The sequence below is a fragment of the Brachyistius frenatus genome, unplaced genomic scaffold, assembly GCF_029030835.1.
Source record: "Brachyistius frenatus isolate BFR_SWC_R1_liver_20210118 unplaced genomic scaffold, ASM2903083v1 Contig_65, whole genome shotgun sequence".
In the NCBI taxonomy this organism is placed as follows: domain Eukaryota; kingdom Metazoa; phylum Chordata; class Actinopteri; family Embiotocidae; genus Brachyistius; species Brachyistius frenatus.
This window is the reverse complement of record NW_027210664.1, coordinates 1,652,866-1,670,293: the sequence shown is the minus strand read 5'-3', so window position 1 is coordinate 1,670,293 and position 17,428 is coordinate 1,652,866. Positions and strand designations below refer to the sequence as shown.

At 43.8% G+C, this 17,428-nt stretch overlaps 1 protein-coding gene across 1 annotated transcript; it reads right to left on the bottom strand.

Annotated features, from left to right (window-relative positions):
• Positions 1–5,471: 5,471 nt before the first annotated feature.
• Positions 5,472–15,792, bottom strand: hhla2b.1 (HERV-H LTR-associating 2b, tandem duplicate 1). Its single transcript, XM_069706817.1, has 8 exons — positions 15,463–15,792; positions 13,208–13,434; positions 10,490–10,831; positions 9,889–10,173; positions 9,011–9,328; positions 8,433–8,540; positions 7,653–7,712; positions 5,472–7,255 (listed from the first exon to the last, which is right to left on the bottom strand). The coding sequence occupies exons 2-8, from the start codon at positions 13,275–13,277 to the stop codon at positions 7,167–7,169; spliced, it is 1,272 nt and encodes a 423-aa protein (XP_069562918.1). The 5' UTR covers positions 13,278–13,434; positions 15,463–15,792; the 3' UTR covers positions 5,472–7,166.
• Positions 15,793–17,428: the final 1,636 nt, after the last annotated feature.

The following is a 17,428-nucleotide window of genomic DNA, read 5'->3' as shown; positions in this document are numbered from 1 at the left end:
AGGAGATCGTGGTTTCATAAGTTAAAAAACCAGTCATGGAAGCTGAAATAACAAAACACAAAAAAATGTAAAAAGTAAATAAGTTTCTTCCACAGAGAAGTGGTACGAAAACGTTTTCTCTAAATGTAGTTGCAGTGCTGGTGTTTCGACCACAGACTGTATAGAAAGTGGACGTGGCTTCAAGGTCTGACAAGTGAGGCTGATGCAGAAGTCCTTTAAACCGCAATACCACTGAGTGCCACTAGGGGTTGGCTCCAACAAGGCTCCGGCTCCATAGACTCACATTCAACTTCTCTCATGAAATACAAAGTTATAAAATGTTTTCCACCAATCACTGTTGCGTCGTTCACTAAATTCACTCCTTCTTATTAGTTTTCTGGAGGTCCATTTCAAAATAATCCCTCATTCATTAGATATTAGGCCTTAAAAAGCGTCATGTTTGGGGGTGTGTCTGTTTGATTTACAGGCCTGTGGTGCAGTCAGGATTCTGCTATAAGTGGGCGGGGCATAGTGTCCTCAGGTTCCCAACATGATAGAGGCAGATCCACCTGTCGCTCCTCCCTCTGATAGTGGAATTATTTGATTTGCAGTATTCCTTTTTAAAAATACTTACTTGGTTTCAACAAAGTGGCTCTCCTGCTGTTTCCTGGAGTTTTAACGGTGCAGATGAAGTCCAGATCAGCAACGTTGTCTGAAAGCACCAGAGAGCTGCTGATGTTGTAAAGCTGCTGCTCAGTCTGCTGGACTCTGGTTGTGTTCCAGAGGTTCATGTTGGATGGAGGGCTGGTGGTCCAGGTGAGCTCAGGTTCAGGGTAGATCCTCTCTGAGCTGCAGCTGATCCTGTTTCCTTCCTGCTGAATGTCCACTTTATGGACCGGAGCTGCAACAAAGAAGATTCATTTTATAGGAAAACGTTTTGGAAGTAGTAACTTCAATGTTTCAGACTCTGCACTTGTTGCTGTGTTGTTTATTCAGTGCACCTCCATGATGCAATCTGTCAATCACGTTTCATTGTCCAAGGAGGTTTCAAGGCAAAATTTCTGAGAAAGTATTCTTTAAAGTTCCTCTCCTGGTGTTAATGAAACCCCGAAAAACTCTTTGTTCATCAGAATGACCTATTTCGACGTTTTGTTTTTTTTATTTTACGAGAAAAAAAACTTGCTTTTCTTTGGAGGGGGTCTTTAAAAAGAACGTCGTTGTTCTCATCCATCCGGCTCATGTTCCCTGCACTTATTATCATTTTTCTCCCATTAAAGGCATAAAATTCTCCAGAATGTCAGCGGAAGTATTATAATTTCAGATTTATAACTTTCTAAAGGCTTGGTTATACAGCACTTGTGCCACAATCTTTGTTCTCAGAGGACGAAGAATCCGATTACATCATAATCATATGATTGTTATTAGCTGTGAAGATTAGTTTCCGTCCTTTTAAAGTTATAAAAGTAAAGGCTCTGTCTGCGTCACCTTCTGTGAGGTTCCACATCGATTACTCACTCATGACTCGTTTTAGCTGCAGTGGAAAAAAATACTAAATTTTTATGGAAGTTTTGTAAAATTGTATTTAACATACAAGAATGTAGAGAAACTAACGTGGTGGAAAGAACGTGTGAAAACCTCCAAGAGGTCAGACACTTTTTAAATAAACCTTCTGTCAACGGCAACATTAGATTATATTGTGTATTTTTCTGTTCGCACCACAGGTTTTCCAACATAACTGAGATTAGTTTTCGCCTGCTAGTGTTCATATCTACTCGATGACCTTGTTCTCACAGCCTTGAATCAATACTTCTTCCCTGGGTGTTAAATCTTATCAAGCTCAGACCGCTCAACAAACTGCAACATAAGAAAACGTTCACTTTCACTGTCTCTGATAACAAATATGCTGAATTTATACTGTAAAAAATTCCATGCTTTCTTTAGAAATGCTGCAAGTTGACCTGCTTTTTAAATAAGTGTTACCACCACTCGCTTTTCCTAGAAATGCACTAAAAATGTGTAAAACAGAAGAGAGTTTTCTGTTTTGTATTTACTGTTTCTCGTACCGTCCACTTGCAGCTTGATGAATGACTCCTTGTTCCCCTCGAAGGTGCTGGTGTAACACTTGTATCTGCCCTTGTCTTTAATCTTCAGCCCAGTGAGCACCAGCGAGGCGTTCCCAGAGGCGATCCGGTCCTTGAACAGTGACGTCCTGTTTTTGAACCGCGGGTCCTGGTGGCCCAGCTGGTCCTGGTTGTGATAGTAAGAGTGGACCTGAGTGTCTCCTGTTGTCATCTGAATCCAGTGGATGACGACTTCATTACCCGTCGGAAAACTGCACGGTAGGATGCAGCTCTTTAGATCACAGGAGACGTCGGCATCTGTCAAACAGCGGGAACAAAAAAAAACACATTTTGAAATCAAATCGGTTGAAATCAGTTTCTGACAAAAGACGAGCTTCTTCTAAATTATAGAACTGCAAAAACCAAAGAATACATGAAATCTGTGAATAACGAGACCTGACAGGAGATTAAAAAAAAAAGCAATTGACTTGTACTGACATGTATTTTGTGTGAACAAAGTAAGAAGACATTATATTACAGTTTCAACACTGATTTTACATATTTGATAGCAATAATAATAATTTATTCATCCATGTGATGATTTACAAATCACATAAACCCATATTTAACTGAAAATATACAAAAGACAACATATCAAATGTTGAAACTAAGAACTTTTATTGTGTTATGAAAAATATATTTAGGGCCCGAGCACCGAGCATCGGTGCGAAAGCCCTATTGTATTTCATAAAAATGTTCTTGGACGTTCAACGTTCTTATTCTTACGTAAAGTGATTTTCCTTTTTGGAGGTTTTATCATCTTCAAAAACTCATGAAAGTGGAAACACATTTGTCTCCCGGCGAAAAAATTTCATATTCTCATGGAGTCGCGAGTGGGCGTGGCCAAATGGCTCGAGAGCGCCCCCTACAGAGATGCCCCGGCGGCCACATTTACCTAAATTCACCAAATCCGGTGGACACGTGTATCACACCTGGACGCACAAAAAAGTTACATTGCACCGTTAAGTCAACTCGACAGGAAGTCCACCATTTTGAATTCAGTCGCCATTTTGGGTGATTCTGACACGTTGTACTTTGTCGAACTCCTCCGAGGGATTTTGTCGGACCGACTTGAATTTAGGTTCTCTGGATAGAAAACATGTTTGGGATTAAAAGTTATCAAAATAATTCGTTTTCATTGATGTGTGTGCCTGTAAGAGGCGGCCATTTTGAGTGTCTCGCCATGAAACTACGAGTTGCTTTAAATCTTATGTACATGGACCGACCTTCTCCAAACATCACAGGTATGATAACAGCCCCGCCCTGAAGACCCCTGTGGGGGAATATTCGCTCATAGTCATAGCGCCCCCTGTTGGCCACTGGAAATGACACTTTTCATACTTTCACATTCTACGTCGAGCTGGTTGATCCCATGAACGTAAAGTCGGGTCACAATAACCTAAACATGTAGTTGATGATATATTGAGACATTCGTTCGACTTTGTCAATGGGCGTCGCCGTGACGATGCGGCAAAGTTGGATGTCTCGCCGTGACACAGGAAGTTGATGTTTAAGGTCAAAGGATGCTTGAAACCTCACGAAACATGTGGAATACATCCGGCGTGGTGAGACAATACATGTGATATGTGTTTTGCGAGTGGGCGTGGCCAAACGGCTCGCCAGCGCCCCCTGCTGAAGACAGGAGACAAAAATAGCAACTTTAAGCGGGTATACGCAGTCTTTCATGCGCTGCACGTCGGAGAGACAGCTTCGGGGAGGCGGTACGCCGGAGTGCGAGGGCCCGTACATCACTGCTTGCAGTTTTCATCTCATTTTGAATTTGATGGCAGCAACGTGGTTAAATGAGATCTAACTACGGACGTGATGACGTTAGCTTTGGTCGTTACTGTCGTGACAAACTGCAATTCAGTCGACTTCAAAGTAAAAGCTTGACATTATTTTTAATACATCTGCGACCCACTGAAAATGGCTCCCACCTACATATCGGCAAATACTGGGATCAAATTAAAGCAGCGTATTTTTTTATCAGGCAGTAAACACTCCAATGACACTGTTATTGTTTAATAAACTTTGTTAGGGTGATCCTGTTATGAGATGTATTTGTGTCCATATCCAGTGAGGGCTATTTCAGCTCCACCAAAGATATCTGGCTCTTAAGCTGCAGGAGACCTCTATTTTTAGAGTGTTTACAGGAACCAGACTGAAGTCTCTGGAAATTAAAGTTAAGAGAACAAGCAGATTGAATTATACAAATATGATGTAAATTTGCTGCTTAGCCAGAGTTTTAAATATGCAAAAAAATGCTCCTGAAAGCTGCAGAGTCGGTGAGAATTCAGCATTTAAAATCCAGAAACAAGAAACTGAAAGCATTTATTTATTCTCCGGTATGTTCTGAGGAATCAGATCAAGCCGGTTCAACAAGATTCCAGTTAAAGGTGCCATGAAGCTCTTCATCGTCTTCCTACTATGTAAATACTGAATATATTACACAATCCCTCTTTTAAACATTTTGGTTGTTAATAAAAGGCTTTTAAAACCCTATAAAAAGGGAGATATGATGTTTTATTAAAGCTCCTATAAACAGTGTCAGTGGACTTTATCACTTGACTAAAGTTCAAAGTATTTCTGTGTAGATAAATAATCTGAGTCTGTCGAACAGATTATGTTTCAGAGTGTCAGTTCATCATTTTAAATGAACTTCATCATGTTGTTGAGATTTTTTCCTGATTTATTTCCTCCTCGCTGGACAGTCCAGCTGAAAGACGTTTTTCTTGTTGTGTTTAAACCGGTGAAACACGGCAGTAGTTTATATTTCAGTTATATTGTTTTTTAAAGCTTTGAATACCACATATCAAACTGGATTCACCTCCAGTCTGTATGAGGCTTTAATACACCTGTTAACTGACATCTGAAAATCTTGGCACATAATAACATAGAAACTAACATAACGTCATGAAGGTAGTTAGTTTCCTGGTATCTGTAGTTTCAGTGGTGAAAAGTTCAAACATTTGTGATTCATATTTCAGCAGGTAAAAAGTGCAGAAGGACTTTAAAAGCCTCACTCACCTCCTCTGGAATAAGAACACAAAAGATTGAGGGTCACCAACACAACAGGAAACTTCCCCAAAGTCATCCTCATGTCACCCTTTGAAAAGCATTACTGCAATGAGCAAAGTGCAGCGGGAGACATTTGACTAAGGAGTGGACAAACTGGTCACACAAGTATCAGCTGGGTGTGTGTGTGTGTGTGTGTGTGTGTGTGTGTGTGTGTGTGTGTGTGTGTGTGTGTGTGTGTGTGTGTGTGTGTGTGTGTGTGTGTGTGTGTGTGTGTCGAGGACGAACAAACAAACAAAATATTGAAACTCACGGATCAATAAACCTCAATTTATTTTGGGCATAAAATCGGACGTGTTTCAACTTTAAACATCATAATGTTTTGCCCACGATGAAAATGATCTGATCAGGAAAAGTGTAAAATATGGGACCATAAAGCTCAAACATGAAAGTGGAGCAACCAGAAGAAGGAGCGTCTTTCTAAATACTGAACAACAAACCTGCAGACTCAGCAAGTTCAGTGATTAGTCTTTTTAATAACGTTGCATTAATTATGACACATTTGTGAACGAGGTCGGGTATAATTCATGAAAGATGGTACCAGGTGTGGCAGTGCAAGACAAAGAGAAACTTAACGTGTTGCTAGTTATAGATTTGTGTCATCGATTGACAGCAAGTTAAACATTAATTTCTCTGCAGTGTTTTACTCTCACATTCATTTCTGGGAGCCGGGAATCGATTCCCAGAAGGAGCTGACCTCGGACCTTCTTGGACTTTACAGTTCAGTGATTTTAAGGCTTTAAATGCAGCAGGTAGTGCAGAACATGAGGTCAGTGTTGGATTTCGGACGGTCGCCCTGCAGCGTCCCGGAGCCTCACCGGTTTTAAAACATAAATATTAATCATACAGAGGCTCTTTTATTTCCATGTCAGGCTCCAACACAGAGTTCATGGGCTTTTGGGTTTTTGCTCCTGGAAGTTTTGCAACGGCTCCTTTAATGCCTTTTATGACTCAATAGTTTCAGGAACTAAAATAAAGGCACTTGAAGTCCCTGTTTTCCACTTCCTCTGAAGAACTGTTAGAGTCTCCGTCATATCCGTGTCAACATGATTAAACATTACAAATAAAGTCCGGCTCCTTGTGGCGCCCAGTGCTGATGGCCTCGTCACACCGCATTTAAAATGATGAAAATTAACCTCCAAATTCACTTCATTTCAGTGGAATCGTAGCGATTAATGGATCCGATCCAAACCGGTATCACAGCAAAGCATGTAGTACCCCGTTAGTCCACCGAACCTTTAGTCCAAAACTGTGTCAGTTTTCCTGTTTTGGATCGCGTGGGCATTAAAAATGAGGTGTCTTTAAGTTTAGCCGCCAAATACCAGGTGGTTAGGTTAAGGGATATGGTTCAAATTAAAATGAGTAACTCTACGTATGTTAAATGTGTTATTTAAGTAATTTTCTGACTTTACTTAAAGAAATCCACGTTGACTTTTGCCTTCTCAGTGACTCAGGTGAAAGTCATGTTTGTTCCATCCAACATCCCCTGAACTTTCCACGCCTGTAGGCGAGGCAAAACCAAGCGGCAACCTCCACGAGGCCGAGGTCAAAGTGCACAAAACCTGCAGTTCCTGGAACGGCCACGTGAGGCCGACATAAACATGTTTACCAGCACAGACGGTTCCTCTGCTTCAGATGTAGGTTCCTGGGCTCTTTTCTCCTCAAGAAATAATTCCCCCTTTAAGTTCCTGAAATAACCGCAGATCCACCGCTGCACCGTCAGGGTTCACCGACCGCTCATGGAGACGCCGTGAGAACATGTCCAACGTCTAAAAACGTGTCGGTTTACCAGCGTTACGTCTCGAATCCAAAAGACGACTCGAAGCGTCCAAACAAGCAGGAAATAATAGTTTTTAAAGTAAATACAGTCTTTTAAAGAGACGCTGTGCTTCTACGAAAAGCTCGTCTTCAGTGTGTGGATGTGTGCGTGTTTGTTTGGTTAGTGTTGTGTTAGTTAAGGTGACGCCGGGTCGTCGGGGCTCCTGCTCCTTCTCAGGTTAACTGAGCGCCGCTCTGGAGGCTCGACTGTCCGTTGGTGCCGCCGGCGGTCAGAGGGCTGTCCTCGCTCAGCTGGCCGTCCGCTGTCGAAACACCACAGAAACAGTTTTTGGATCAGAAGACGAGAAACAGACGGCGAGGAATTCAGCAGAAGAACGATGAGACGCTTTGCTTTTGTCTAACACTCAGTTGCCAATTTGACAGGGCGACCTCAATAAAACCAAACAGTTCCCAACATTGTCACCACTTTGAAGGAATAGTTTGACTTTGGGGACATAAGTTCATTTGTTTTCTTGAAGAGTATCTGGTTAGTTTAACTGGCAAAACCTGACCTACCGTCCATTAGCTGAGATTCAACATTCCTTAGACATATTTACAGCGGAAAGATAATTCCAGATAATTCTCTCTGGCTCCATCTAGTGGTCTGGCCGTGTTGGTGCATGTGGTGTTTTGTTTGTTTTTTTATTCCCGATGACCGACCTTTCACTGAATGCAGCTCTGTGGTTTCTTCAGGGTCGTTTCTGGGCTTCGGGGTTCTTCCTGCAGACAGAAGAGAGAGAAATGTGACGAAAACAAAGGAACCAGCAGTGAGTACTGAAACATCTGGACACATGTGCACACAGTTCTTTATCCAGATGCAACACATCCTCTCAGTCACTGCTGGGACGCCTGTACATCCATGTGACTGCTGCACTGTGGTTTCATGGTCTGCAGATATTCTTTTCTCATTTTCTCATTCTCAAGTTATTACCAGAATTTGTTTCAACAAAATTTTATTTAGAAATAAATGTGATCAGAAAATGTATTTAAAATATGATGAAAAACAGCCACTCTGCGTTTTGTATGATTGTTTATTCCAGAGTTTGGTAGAGAAACTACTGTTTACACTTTCTTGGTACACCTGATAAGAGCCAGACAGACAGCTCAATATCTGCCTCATACTCTTATGTGGTTGCAAAATTAAAGGAGGAGTTTAATATTTTCACATCCTCCACCAAGGCCAAAATCACAAACTCATCCTTCAACAAAATTGTGAATTTTATAGCTGAGATCAGCATCTTAACTATTTAAAATCAAAGCTCAGACAGCCCAAACTGTTTCCACCCACTTCCTGTTTGAGCTTTGAATACGGGAGGGCAGATGTGGTTTAAATCTAACAGACAGATGTTTGTATTTGACTTTAAACTCCTAATATCTGAATGTTCTTCTCTTCATGTGTTTTTTGTTTGTTTTTCCACATGTGCTGGAGTCCATCTTTACCTCTGAGCTTCAGGTAGGCCAACATCCCGGCCAGAGCAACGACCAGCACGGCGATCACCAGGCCGATGATCCACCAATGAGACGCCGCCTCTGCTGTACTGCGCTCACCTGCACCAGGTAACAAACACACAGATGAATATAAACAAACTTCATCCCAGGAAACAACGAACAACAGCAGCTGTGTTTTGTGCTTGTGGATTCTCAGCATGTTTATTATTATTACACAAACTAGTTTTATTAATGTTATTAATATGTTTACAACTGCAACCTGTGCATTCGTGAACACATATTTATCTCCATTCTTGACAGATCACAGATTTTACATCAGCGTTTACCATCATCTGACATTTTTAATTTGGTCTTTCACATCTTGCAAACATCTTAATTTATCAAACATAAACTCGGAGGTCTGTAATCAGCAGACACATTTAAAATTGGAGAATTTGTGGTTGTACGAATTATAAATAAATAAAGTAGAACAGCAGACTTCTCCTTTAATTTGTCCCTTAAGTTGAACTTCTTTTAATTTCTCTGTGTAAAGATGTTTTCCTGACCGTGTTTGTGTTTGTTGTTCTCACCGACGGGGTCGTCGATGGTGACGTCAGTGCGTTCGGTGTGCGTGCTGTGCGGCGCGGAGAACACGCAGGTGTAGATGCCCGTGTGTTCCGCGTGCCGCGGGTCCATCAGCCGCAGAGAGCCGTCTCCGAACGGGACCCGGAAGCTGTCCAGCTCCACGTGGTCGTCCCAGGGCGGCGAGGCGACGCTGCCCCCCGAGCGGCCGTCGTAGCTGAGGATGTGGGAGCCGTTGGAGAAGGTCCAGCGGAGGGAGGGGCTGTTCAGGTAGGTGGGGGCGCTGCAGGGGATGGTCAGGTCTCTGCCCTGAGCTCCTCTGATTTCTGCAGAGAGCGGGATGAAGGGCCGACACAAAAAGTCGAGATATCTTTAACAGTTTTTTCTTTTTACAGTGTAAAAAAATAAAAAGCATTATTTTGAAATTTGACTTATGTTTTCTAAATTTGCAGTAGCTAAATTTTTGAGTTATTAATTAGCTTTTGTTATTGTTTTGTCTTTTTAAGGAGACTATAGACTAAAAAAATTGTAGATACAATTTTTAATATATATATATATATATATATGTATTTTCCTTTTTTTAAATGCAGTTTCCCTCTCAGGCTGCAGTTACCTCCTCCACCCACCAGAGGGCAGTCAGTAGCTGGTATTTCCCACTTTATTCTGTACACTTGCTCCATCTGATCCAGTTCAAAACATCTGCCATAACGTTTATCTTTACACAGTTTAAGATGTAATGAAACATGAAGGTGTGTTTGATGTGTTAATGTGAGGAAGGTTTCATCTCCTCCCAGACGTTTAAGATCTTCTGTTTGGACATTATAAACAAAACTTCTGCCACTTTTTTCCACCCAACTTTATTTTTATTTTTTTAATTTTTTTTTACCTCTCTCCCTGAACGAGGCGGTCCAGGTCGCCCCACCGTAGGACGTCATGACTTTGCAGATGTAGATGAGGTTGGGCTGTCCGTTCAGCCTCCTGAGGCGGCTGTCCACCATGTACAGGCCCGTCTTGTCGGCGTGCATGCGTGTGACGGGTCGGAGGTCCTCGAACGTGGGCGGTTCGGTCGCCCAGGTTACCCGAGGGGCCGGGAAGACATCGCGGACGGTGCACTTCACCTCCTCGTAGCCGCTGAGCCGGGACAGCTCCAGGAACAGGCCTCGGACCGGTGCTGCGCACACAAACACTCGCAGCATGTTACAGGGTTCCCAGAAGGACTTTGATGACAGACGATTACAAAGGCCAGCGCTTAATATAGCCCGGCGTGAGGTGATATCATCCATGAGCACGTAACATTAGAGCTCTGTTTACAGACCACAGTTCCATACAGACGACTGTCAAGACAACACTTTCACTTTCTGCACTAATTTCAAACCTCCGTGATGTTCTTGTCTTTGTGATGTGAAAAAAACTAGAATACAATCTGAACAGTTGTTTGGAGCCCAAATCATCAGCACCAAACTGTAAAACCGAACTTCTGAACTCACCTTCGACCTTCAGGATGACCTTCGCGTTGTGTTCTCCCGTCGAGGTGCGTACGTGACACCTGTAGGTGCCCCTGTCCTTCAGGCCGCTCCTCCTGAGGACCAGGGTGGCGTTGCCGCGGGCGACCAGGTGTGGCAAGATGGAGGCGCGCCCGCCGAGCTGCTCGCGCTTCAGGTGCTCCTTGCTGCTGCCGTCGTCGTCTTCGTCGTCCTCGTCGTCGCTCTGCTGCTCGAACTTGTACACCACCACGTCCTGCCGGAACCACTCCACCGTCTCCTCGCTGCCGGGCTGGAAGCTGCAGGGCAGCGCGCACTCCTCGGACACCAGGCAGGTCACGGTGACGTCTGCAACACAGCGGCGGGTCAGCGGAGATCGACCGGCTTTCATCACCGGGGTCACAGCGACAATTCGTTTTCAGAAAGCAGAAATCAGCTGACCTCCGCGATCGGTGTTTATTGATTGAGAAAGGACCTGAGGCGACAAAAACGATCCGTCCACGTGGACACCGGAGCCTTCGAGGCCTCTGGACGCTTCTCCGCTTTGCGTCCTTTTATTCTTCACCGATTTCAGAGCGTTACAAATTGCAGCCTATCGAGTGTCGGCGTCACTTGAAACCGTCGTGCTGTTCGGTCGTTTCCTTTATTTGGTTCAGATTTCGTTCTAATAACAAACCTGCAGAAGAAACCGACTTAGTTTTTTTAGCTGCTGTTTTAAGACAAACTTGAAGAATTGCTGCGTAATCGTATTTTATCGTGATTTTAAAGGAGACGTTTTTTCATCATTTGTGTCCAAAAACCTGCAGCCAGGAGACTCAGTTCAGACTCGTTGTCCTTTCCACAGGTTTCCCTCAACAGAAGCTCGTCAGCGTCGGACTGGTTCTGCTGTTGTTCACCGGATCGTAACTCTCCGGTCGGTTGAGGCGTCGTGTAAACGTCGTCGACACGAGCGGCTCTGAGAGTTCTCCGGACGTCGAACCGCTCACACAGACGTTGCACCGGGAGTCGGTTAGACGTGCGCTCGGCACTACTGCTGAGATTCTTCCTGCCGGAGACGCTCTGATTCCTCGAAACGTTTAGAAAGCTGCGGTGTGAATTCCACAAGCTGCTCTCAGAAAACCGCTTGGTCTCAGATCTGTTTCACATTTCAGCCAAAACTGGAATTTAATCGCTGGTTTTCTGCCAAAAAGGAGTTTGATTTTTGTGTGTGTTTGTTTGCACATCATGAGTCTGTGACAGTTACTGGAATGACGACAGACGAATGCCTGAAGGATTAATCCTCCCTTCACCAGCCGAGTGCTTCTTTCAGCACCTTCCCCGCCTCCGTCCTCGGCCTTTCCTCGTCTGACTCACACCTCAACGATGCATCCGCCGCGTTTGCCTTCCCGTGATGTCACCGCCGGCTCGCGGGTCACGTGACGCTTCGCCACCTTTTCCCAGCAAAAGTGAACAAACACGGTTTCTACAAGGCGGCCGACGGAGCGTGAAGCACCGACATCACACAGACCGCTAACAGATCAAATACATTTAACTGATGGCGGAGCAGGTTACAAATATCTGATGGTGTTAACAGGACTCACTTCCTGCACCTTGAACTCACCTCGTATGACATAGTGTCTTCAATCAGCGACTTTTAGAGCTCACCTTCACCCAAAAACACTTTTGGTGTTTGGTTTCCTAAAATCAGCTCTCTTTAAATCAGCTCAGATCTATTTTTCTGGTGACTCGTGAAGGAATGCCCCTTTAAAAGACGTGTTGCTGTATTTTCTAAGATGCCATCGAGCTGAAATGTTGAAAGTGTCTGAGTGAAGCGAAGCGTGTCGTCGTTGGCGTGTTGCGGTGAGGAGGCGTGTGCTGCATTCAGAGCGTGTCTAAATCTACTTTTGCTAGTTTGACGGCGGATAATCTGGTTCAAAAGGGTTTTCATCTCCGAATCAATCGCAGGCGTGTTTTTGGGCGTAACGTTGCCAGCGTACAGGTCCATGTACGGGGTGAAAGTCACGGATTATCTCCCGCAAGGACAAAAGTGCTTATTTGGAATTTTTTCTTCTTAACTGGAGCCGTGTGCTTTTTCCCCCCCGACACGAACGAAGGTGGTTTTATTTTTCTAAAGCACGTGACACCTACGAGGCAAAGACGTGACCGCGATGCACTTCCCTCTAGTGGCCGGGCGTGTGTATTACACGCGACGCCTCTGGACAGGTTGTTGAATCGGCACGTCTTGAAGTGCTTTGAAATGTTGAGATTCGGGAGGTGTAAGTCTTTTACACGCCTGCGGGACCGACCGTTACCCATAACCCCCTTCTCTTGCTCTTCTAGCTGTTGACATTTGAATTCGCCTTCAAACTTCTGCCTCCACAGATGGCAGCGATGATGTCATCGAGTCAAACGTAAGCTCAGCGGTGAGGAATGATGGCGAGAACTGAAGAAACAAGACCAACTTTTTCCTTTGAGTTCAGCTGCTCCTCCGCTCGCCGTGGTCGGAGGATTTTTCCATCCTGAGCTCAGATCAGTCGTGTTAATAACCCGTCTGACTAATATGGGACGGTCCTGTATTACAAGAAGGACAAAAGTTTCCTCTTGCAGCTTTAAGATGCTCAGATTTTAGACTTTTTTTTTTTTTCTGTAAAAACCGGATCTGTGTCGGGTTGAGTAAAAGAACCCTTTTAATCCCTGCTGGCGGGTCCGTGGAGGCCGCTGGACAAAGAGGCGTTTGTGTCTCACCTGGAGTTTTGTCCGGCGAGGCGAAGCTGATCCAGAGGAGGAAACAGGTCCAGGTGAGTATCGCTGACATGATTTCCTTTCAGCTGCACGCATTTAAGACGCAGACGGACTCGCTCGGAGGATGCAGAGAAACCCGCCGGCCTTCAGTCCACTCTCCCTCCACTGCGCTGACGTCACTCTTTCCGCTCTCTTCTTCTTCCCGGCAGGTTTTTCTTCCTTGGATCTCTCTGGGTGGTTTGGCATCACACAGGAACGAGGGGAAAAAAGGAGGAGAAAAAGCATAATTAGAGAAACACCCGTGACGATACGGACGCGGGAAGACGTGCAGTGTGAAACGTGACAGAACATGTGCAGCTTTCTGAGCAGAGTTCAGGTCTGAGCCTTTGATGAGTGGGGAAGGATTCAGCTGCTCTTCTTTTCATGCCCACCCCCAAAAAAAGGAACAAAATGAAAGTGAGATTTGCAGCTGGAGCCCCGGCAGCCTTTCATCCTCCTCAAACTCTGAAAACACCCTAAAGCCCCTCCTTCCTTTTGTCCTCCTTCATTCCTGCTCCTTATCCTCTCTTTCTTTTTATCTCCCGACAGGCTCGATAAGCGAGGCAGAAAAAAAAAAAAAGGGGACGAGGATGTGTTTGTTTTTCATTCTCAATAAAACCCTCTCACGCTATCTGGACACGGTCGAAACTCCAGAACAAAGACGGGTCGAACATGAAAGAGCCGGAGGAAGTTTACGGGAGCGAGAGAGGAAAGAAAGCGAGACGGACGATGAGCGGAGGCCGTGATGTTCTGGGTCTCCGTCCCCGTCTCCGTTGTGTTGACGTCGGCTGTGAAGACAATCCCCTCGTCAAGTGTTAAACGCCACAGAAGAAGCCCTTCAGCTGATAGATGGACTCGTTGGCTGAAGGAGAAAACGGGCAGCTCCTGATTTATTTCCAGTAATTCTTGTTGCTGACGGATGAGAAGTGAAACACGACGAGCTGAAATGACTGCTGGTCTTTTTTCTGTGGTTGTTGTCCTCCGAAAAACAAGTTTGTCCATTTTTACTGAGAACTGAGAGATGATGTTGAAGGTTTTTTTTTTTTTTTTGCAGCTAGAACCAGAAAGTGTGAATGATTCTATAAGAAATGATTTAATACTTAATTGATATTTAACTTTTAACAGAGAGAAGATGTCAACGTGAGCTGAGGAACATTTAAGGGTTAATTAAGGTAAGACATTTTAATAATGTGTTTTTATATTAAAATCCATTAAATGACACATCCAGAGGAATATAAATATCAACAGTACATAATAATACTGCTTCTAAAACATACAATAACGCTTTATAATAATCTTATTCTGCATTAACACTTTTTCTTAAGAGACTAATGTGATATTACACTTAATGTGCTTCAAACTGGAGTAAAAGTGAAGAAAAAGCAGAATTAAGTCAAAGAACTTTGTTGTCTGTAAAATCTTCACGTCTCTGATTAACACCTCATGTTTGTAACGTAACCAACGTTAAAGATGCACACAAACAGGAACACAAAGAAAACAGCAAACTACACTTCTGAAATGTACAACAAGTGTCCTTTTGATTTGAAGCACTTTGTGATTTTATATCTGAAATCTCAGCCAGACATTTGATTTGTTGGATTCTGGTCACGTCACATGTTTGTATATTTTCTCTCCTGCCAGAACCACGTGTCTCCAAAAAGAAAGTTCAAAAAAGCTCAAGAAAAACAAGCATTTTCCAGCTACTTGAAGTTGGTTTTAAAATAATGTATACATCTGAAATAAAAGCTGAATTCTCTCAACCCACAAATTGAAATTTAATTATTCAGTTTATCAGAAAAAAAATTCCAATTTAAAGTCTCCAAATTTGGAGGTTTTCACTGAATAGAAAAGTACAAAATACCTCAAATTCAGACTTCAGTTCTGTAACCTGAGTAAATGTTCTCAGTTAAATTCCCCCACTGGATTTACACGTTGCATTACATCATTTTTATACAGTTTTGTCTTGAGGCTTTCAGCTCATCTGCAAACAGCAGAGATTTAAGTTTACATCTGACTTATTGACACGGTTTTAATGATGAGGATTAAAATCAGCTCTTAAAACTCATAAAAGACTTCGACATGGATGCCAACAGAGAAATCATCAGTTTGGATTCTTCCACACCTCAAACTGTTCACACAAATCTCCTCCACAAAAAATAATACAGTTTCAGTGTCTGAATATTTCCAATAAATGACAGAATAAAGTTATAATAACTTACAGGAGCTCCAGGACATCAGCAGGGAAACCTCTCTTTTTATAGCCAGAGCTGCCGCGCAGCTGAGATCGCTCGGTGGACTGCTGGGAAACGTATGTGTGTGTCTGTATGTGTATACGTGTGTGTGTGTGTGTGTGTGTGTGTGTGTGTGTGTGTGTGTGTGTGTGTGTGTGTGTGTGTGTGTGTGTGTGCTCACCCGGAAAAAAAAAATGCAAAACCCAGAAAGTCAGAGTGACTCAGCTGCAGTTCAGATGAAATCTAGGAGAAAGAGGAAGGAGCGAAGAGCGGAGGAAGAGGAGCCGAGCCCGCCGCCTCCAGAGACCGAGTGTCAGCTTGACTGGATCAACAGGTTATTTAGAGAATAGGCTGCACACGCACACACACACACACACACACACACACACACACACACACACACACACACACACACACACACACACACACACACACACACACACACACACACACACACACACACACACACAGAGTCCAGTACACACAGGGCACCGCAGCCCTCTGAATGGGAGGAGTTTGGTTGTTAAGTTACACTCACACAGAGACCCCCCTCTGTGTTTCCTCCGCTACGCCATGACATGTCAGGGGTTTGTTTTCAAAGTGCAGGGCCGTGTTAACGTGTGCTGGGTACCGTGTGCTCCGTGTTGTATGAGGACCGGCCGGTCCGACACACGTGTGCAGCAGACGGGGCGGCAGGAAGGATGGCCTCTTTTCTTTTGCTTTTAAAGTCTGCTCACACGTCGTATAAAACCAGCACCGGTCGGATGTAGAAAACATGTGGAGGCGAGTTTTACTGGTGAAACATCAAAGGGGAACTGATGAGTAACCTCCACGCAACCTGGGGAGTTTTTAGCGAAGTAGGTTGTTGTGTTTTTCAGGGAAACCCTGTGACGCTGACTCGGCGTCACCGAGAGGTTGAAGTGCAGCGGGCGAGCTCCTTCACTTCAACCTCTTATCACCACAAGCAGCCTCTGTTAAGGAAACGGTGACGCAACCGGCCTGCAGGATGCTGCTCACGGTGTTCAGAGGTTCCTTCATGTTTCAGCTCTCACGACAAAACCACAAAATACTGTTCAGCTTATCTTTATTGCTATGATCTGTTTATTATTATTGCACCCTTCGTACCAGGATGTTTCTTATTGGAGCAACAACACGCATAAAAAGCAAACAAACATAGTGATAAGTAAAAAAAAAATAAAAAGGCGGGACTTCAAATTACAACACTAAAATGTTAAAATTCAATAAATAACATTTAGTGAAATAGAATAAATCTTTTAGGTTTAAAAACTATAATGGAAACCTGACTGAACACAGTCACATTTGATTCCTGATGAAATGATTAACAGCTGATTTTTACTTCCTTGTGATGTAATAGTTTTATCTGTAATAAAAATGAAGGAGTTCACGTGGCCCTTTCAGCAAAGCTCCTACGTACCGCCATTGGGTCACATACCACAGCTTGGGAATCACTGCAGTTCAACATTAACAGAAATGTTCATTCATGATGAAAAAAAGAGGCTGTAGGAGAATCATCCATCCATCCATCATCCATCCATCCATCCATCCATCATCCATCCATCATCCATCCAGCATCCATCATCCATCCATCCATCTATCCCTCATCCATCATCCATCCATCATCCATCCATCATCCATCCATCCATCATCCATCCATCTAACCCTCATCCATCCATCCATCTATCCCTCATCCATCATCCATCCATCATCCATCCATCATCCATCCATCCATCATCCATCCATCCATCCATCCATCCATCCATCCATCCATCCATCCATCCATCCCTCATCCATCATCCATCATCCATCCATCCCTCATCCATCATCCATCCATCATCCATCCATCATCCATCCATCCATCATCCATCCATCTATCCCTCATCCATCATCCATCCATCATCCATCCATCATCCATCCATCCATCATCCATCCATCC

What these genes read in the sequence shown, in the direction of transcription:
- hhla2b.1 (XM_069706817.1), bottom strand. Translation starts at nt 13,277, where the DNA reads ATGTCAGCGATACTCACCTGGACCTGTTTCCTCCTCTGGATCAGCTTC. An exon ending in CTCGCCGGACAAAACTCCAG is followed by an intron (nt 10,832 to 13,207) that starts GTGAGACACAAA and finishes GCTGTGTTGCAG; the next exon opens with ACGTCACCGTGACCTGCCTG. An exon ending in CACCATCGACGACCCCGTCG is followed by an intron (nt 8,541 to 9,010) that starts GTGAGAACAACA and finishes TACCTGGTGCAG; the next exon opens with GTGAGCGCAGTACAGCAGAG.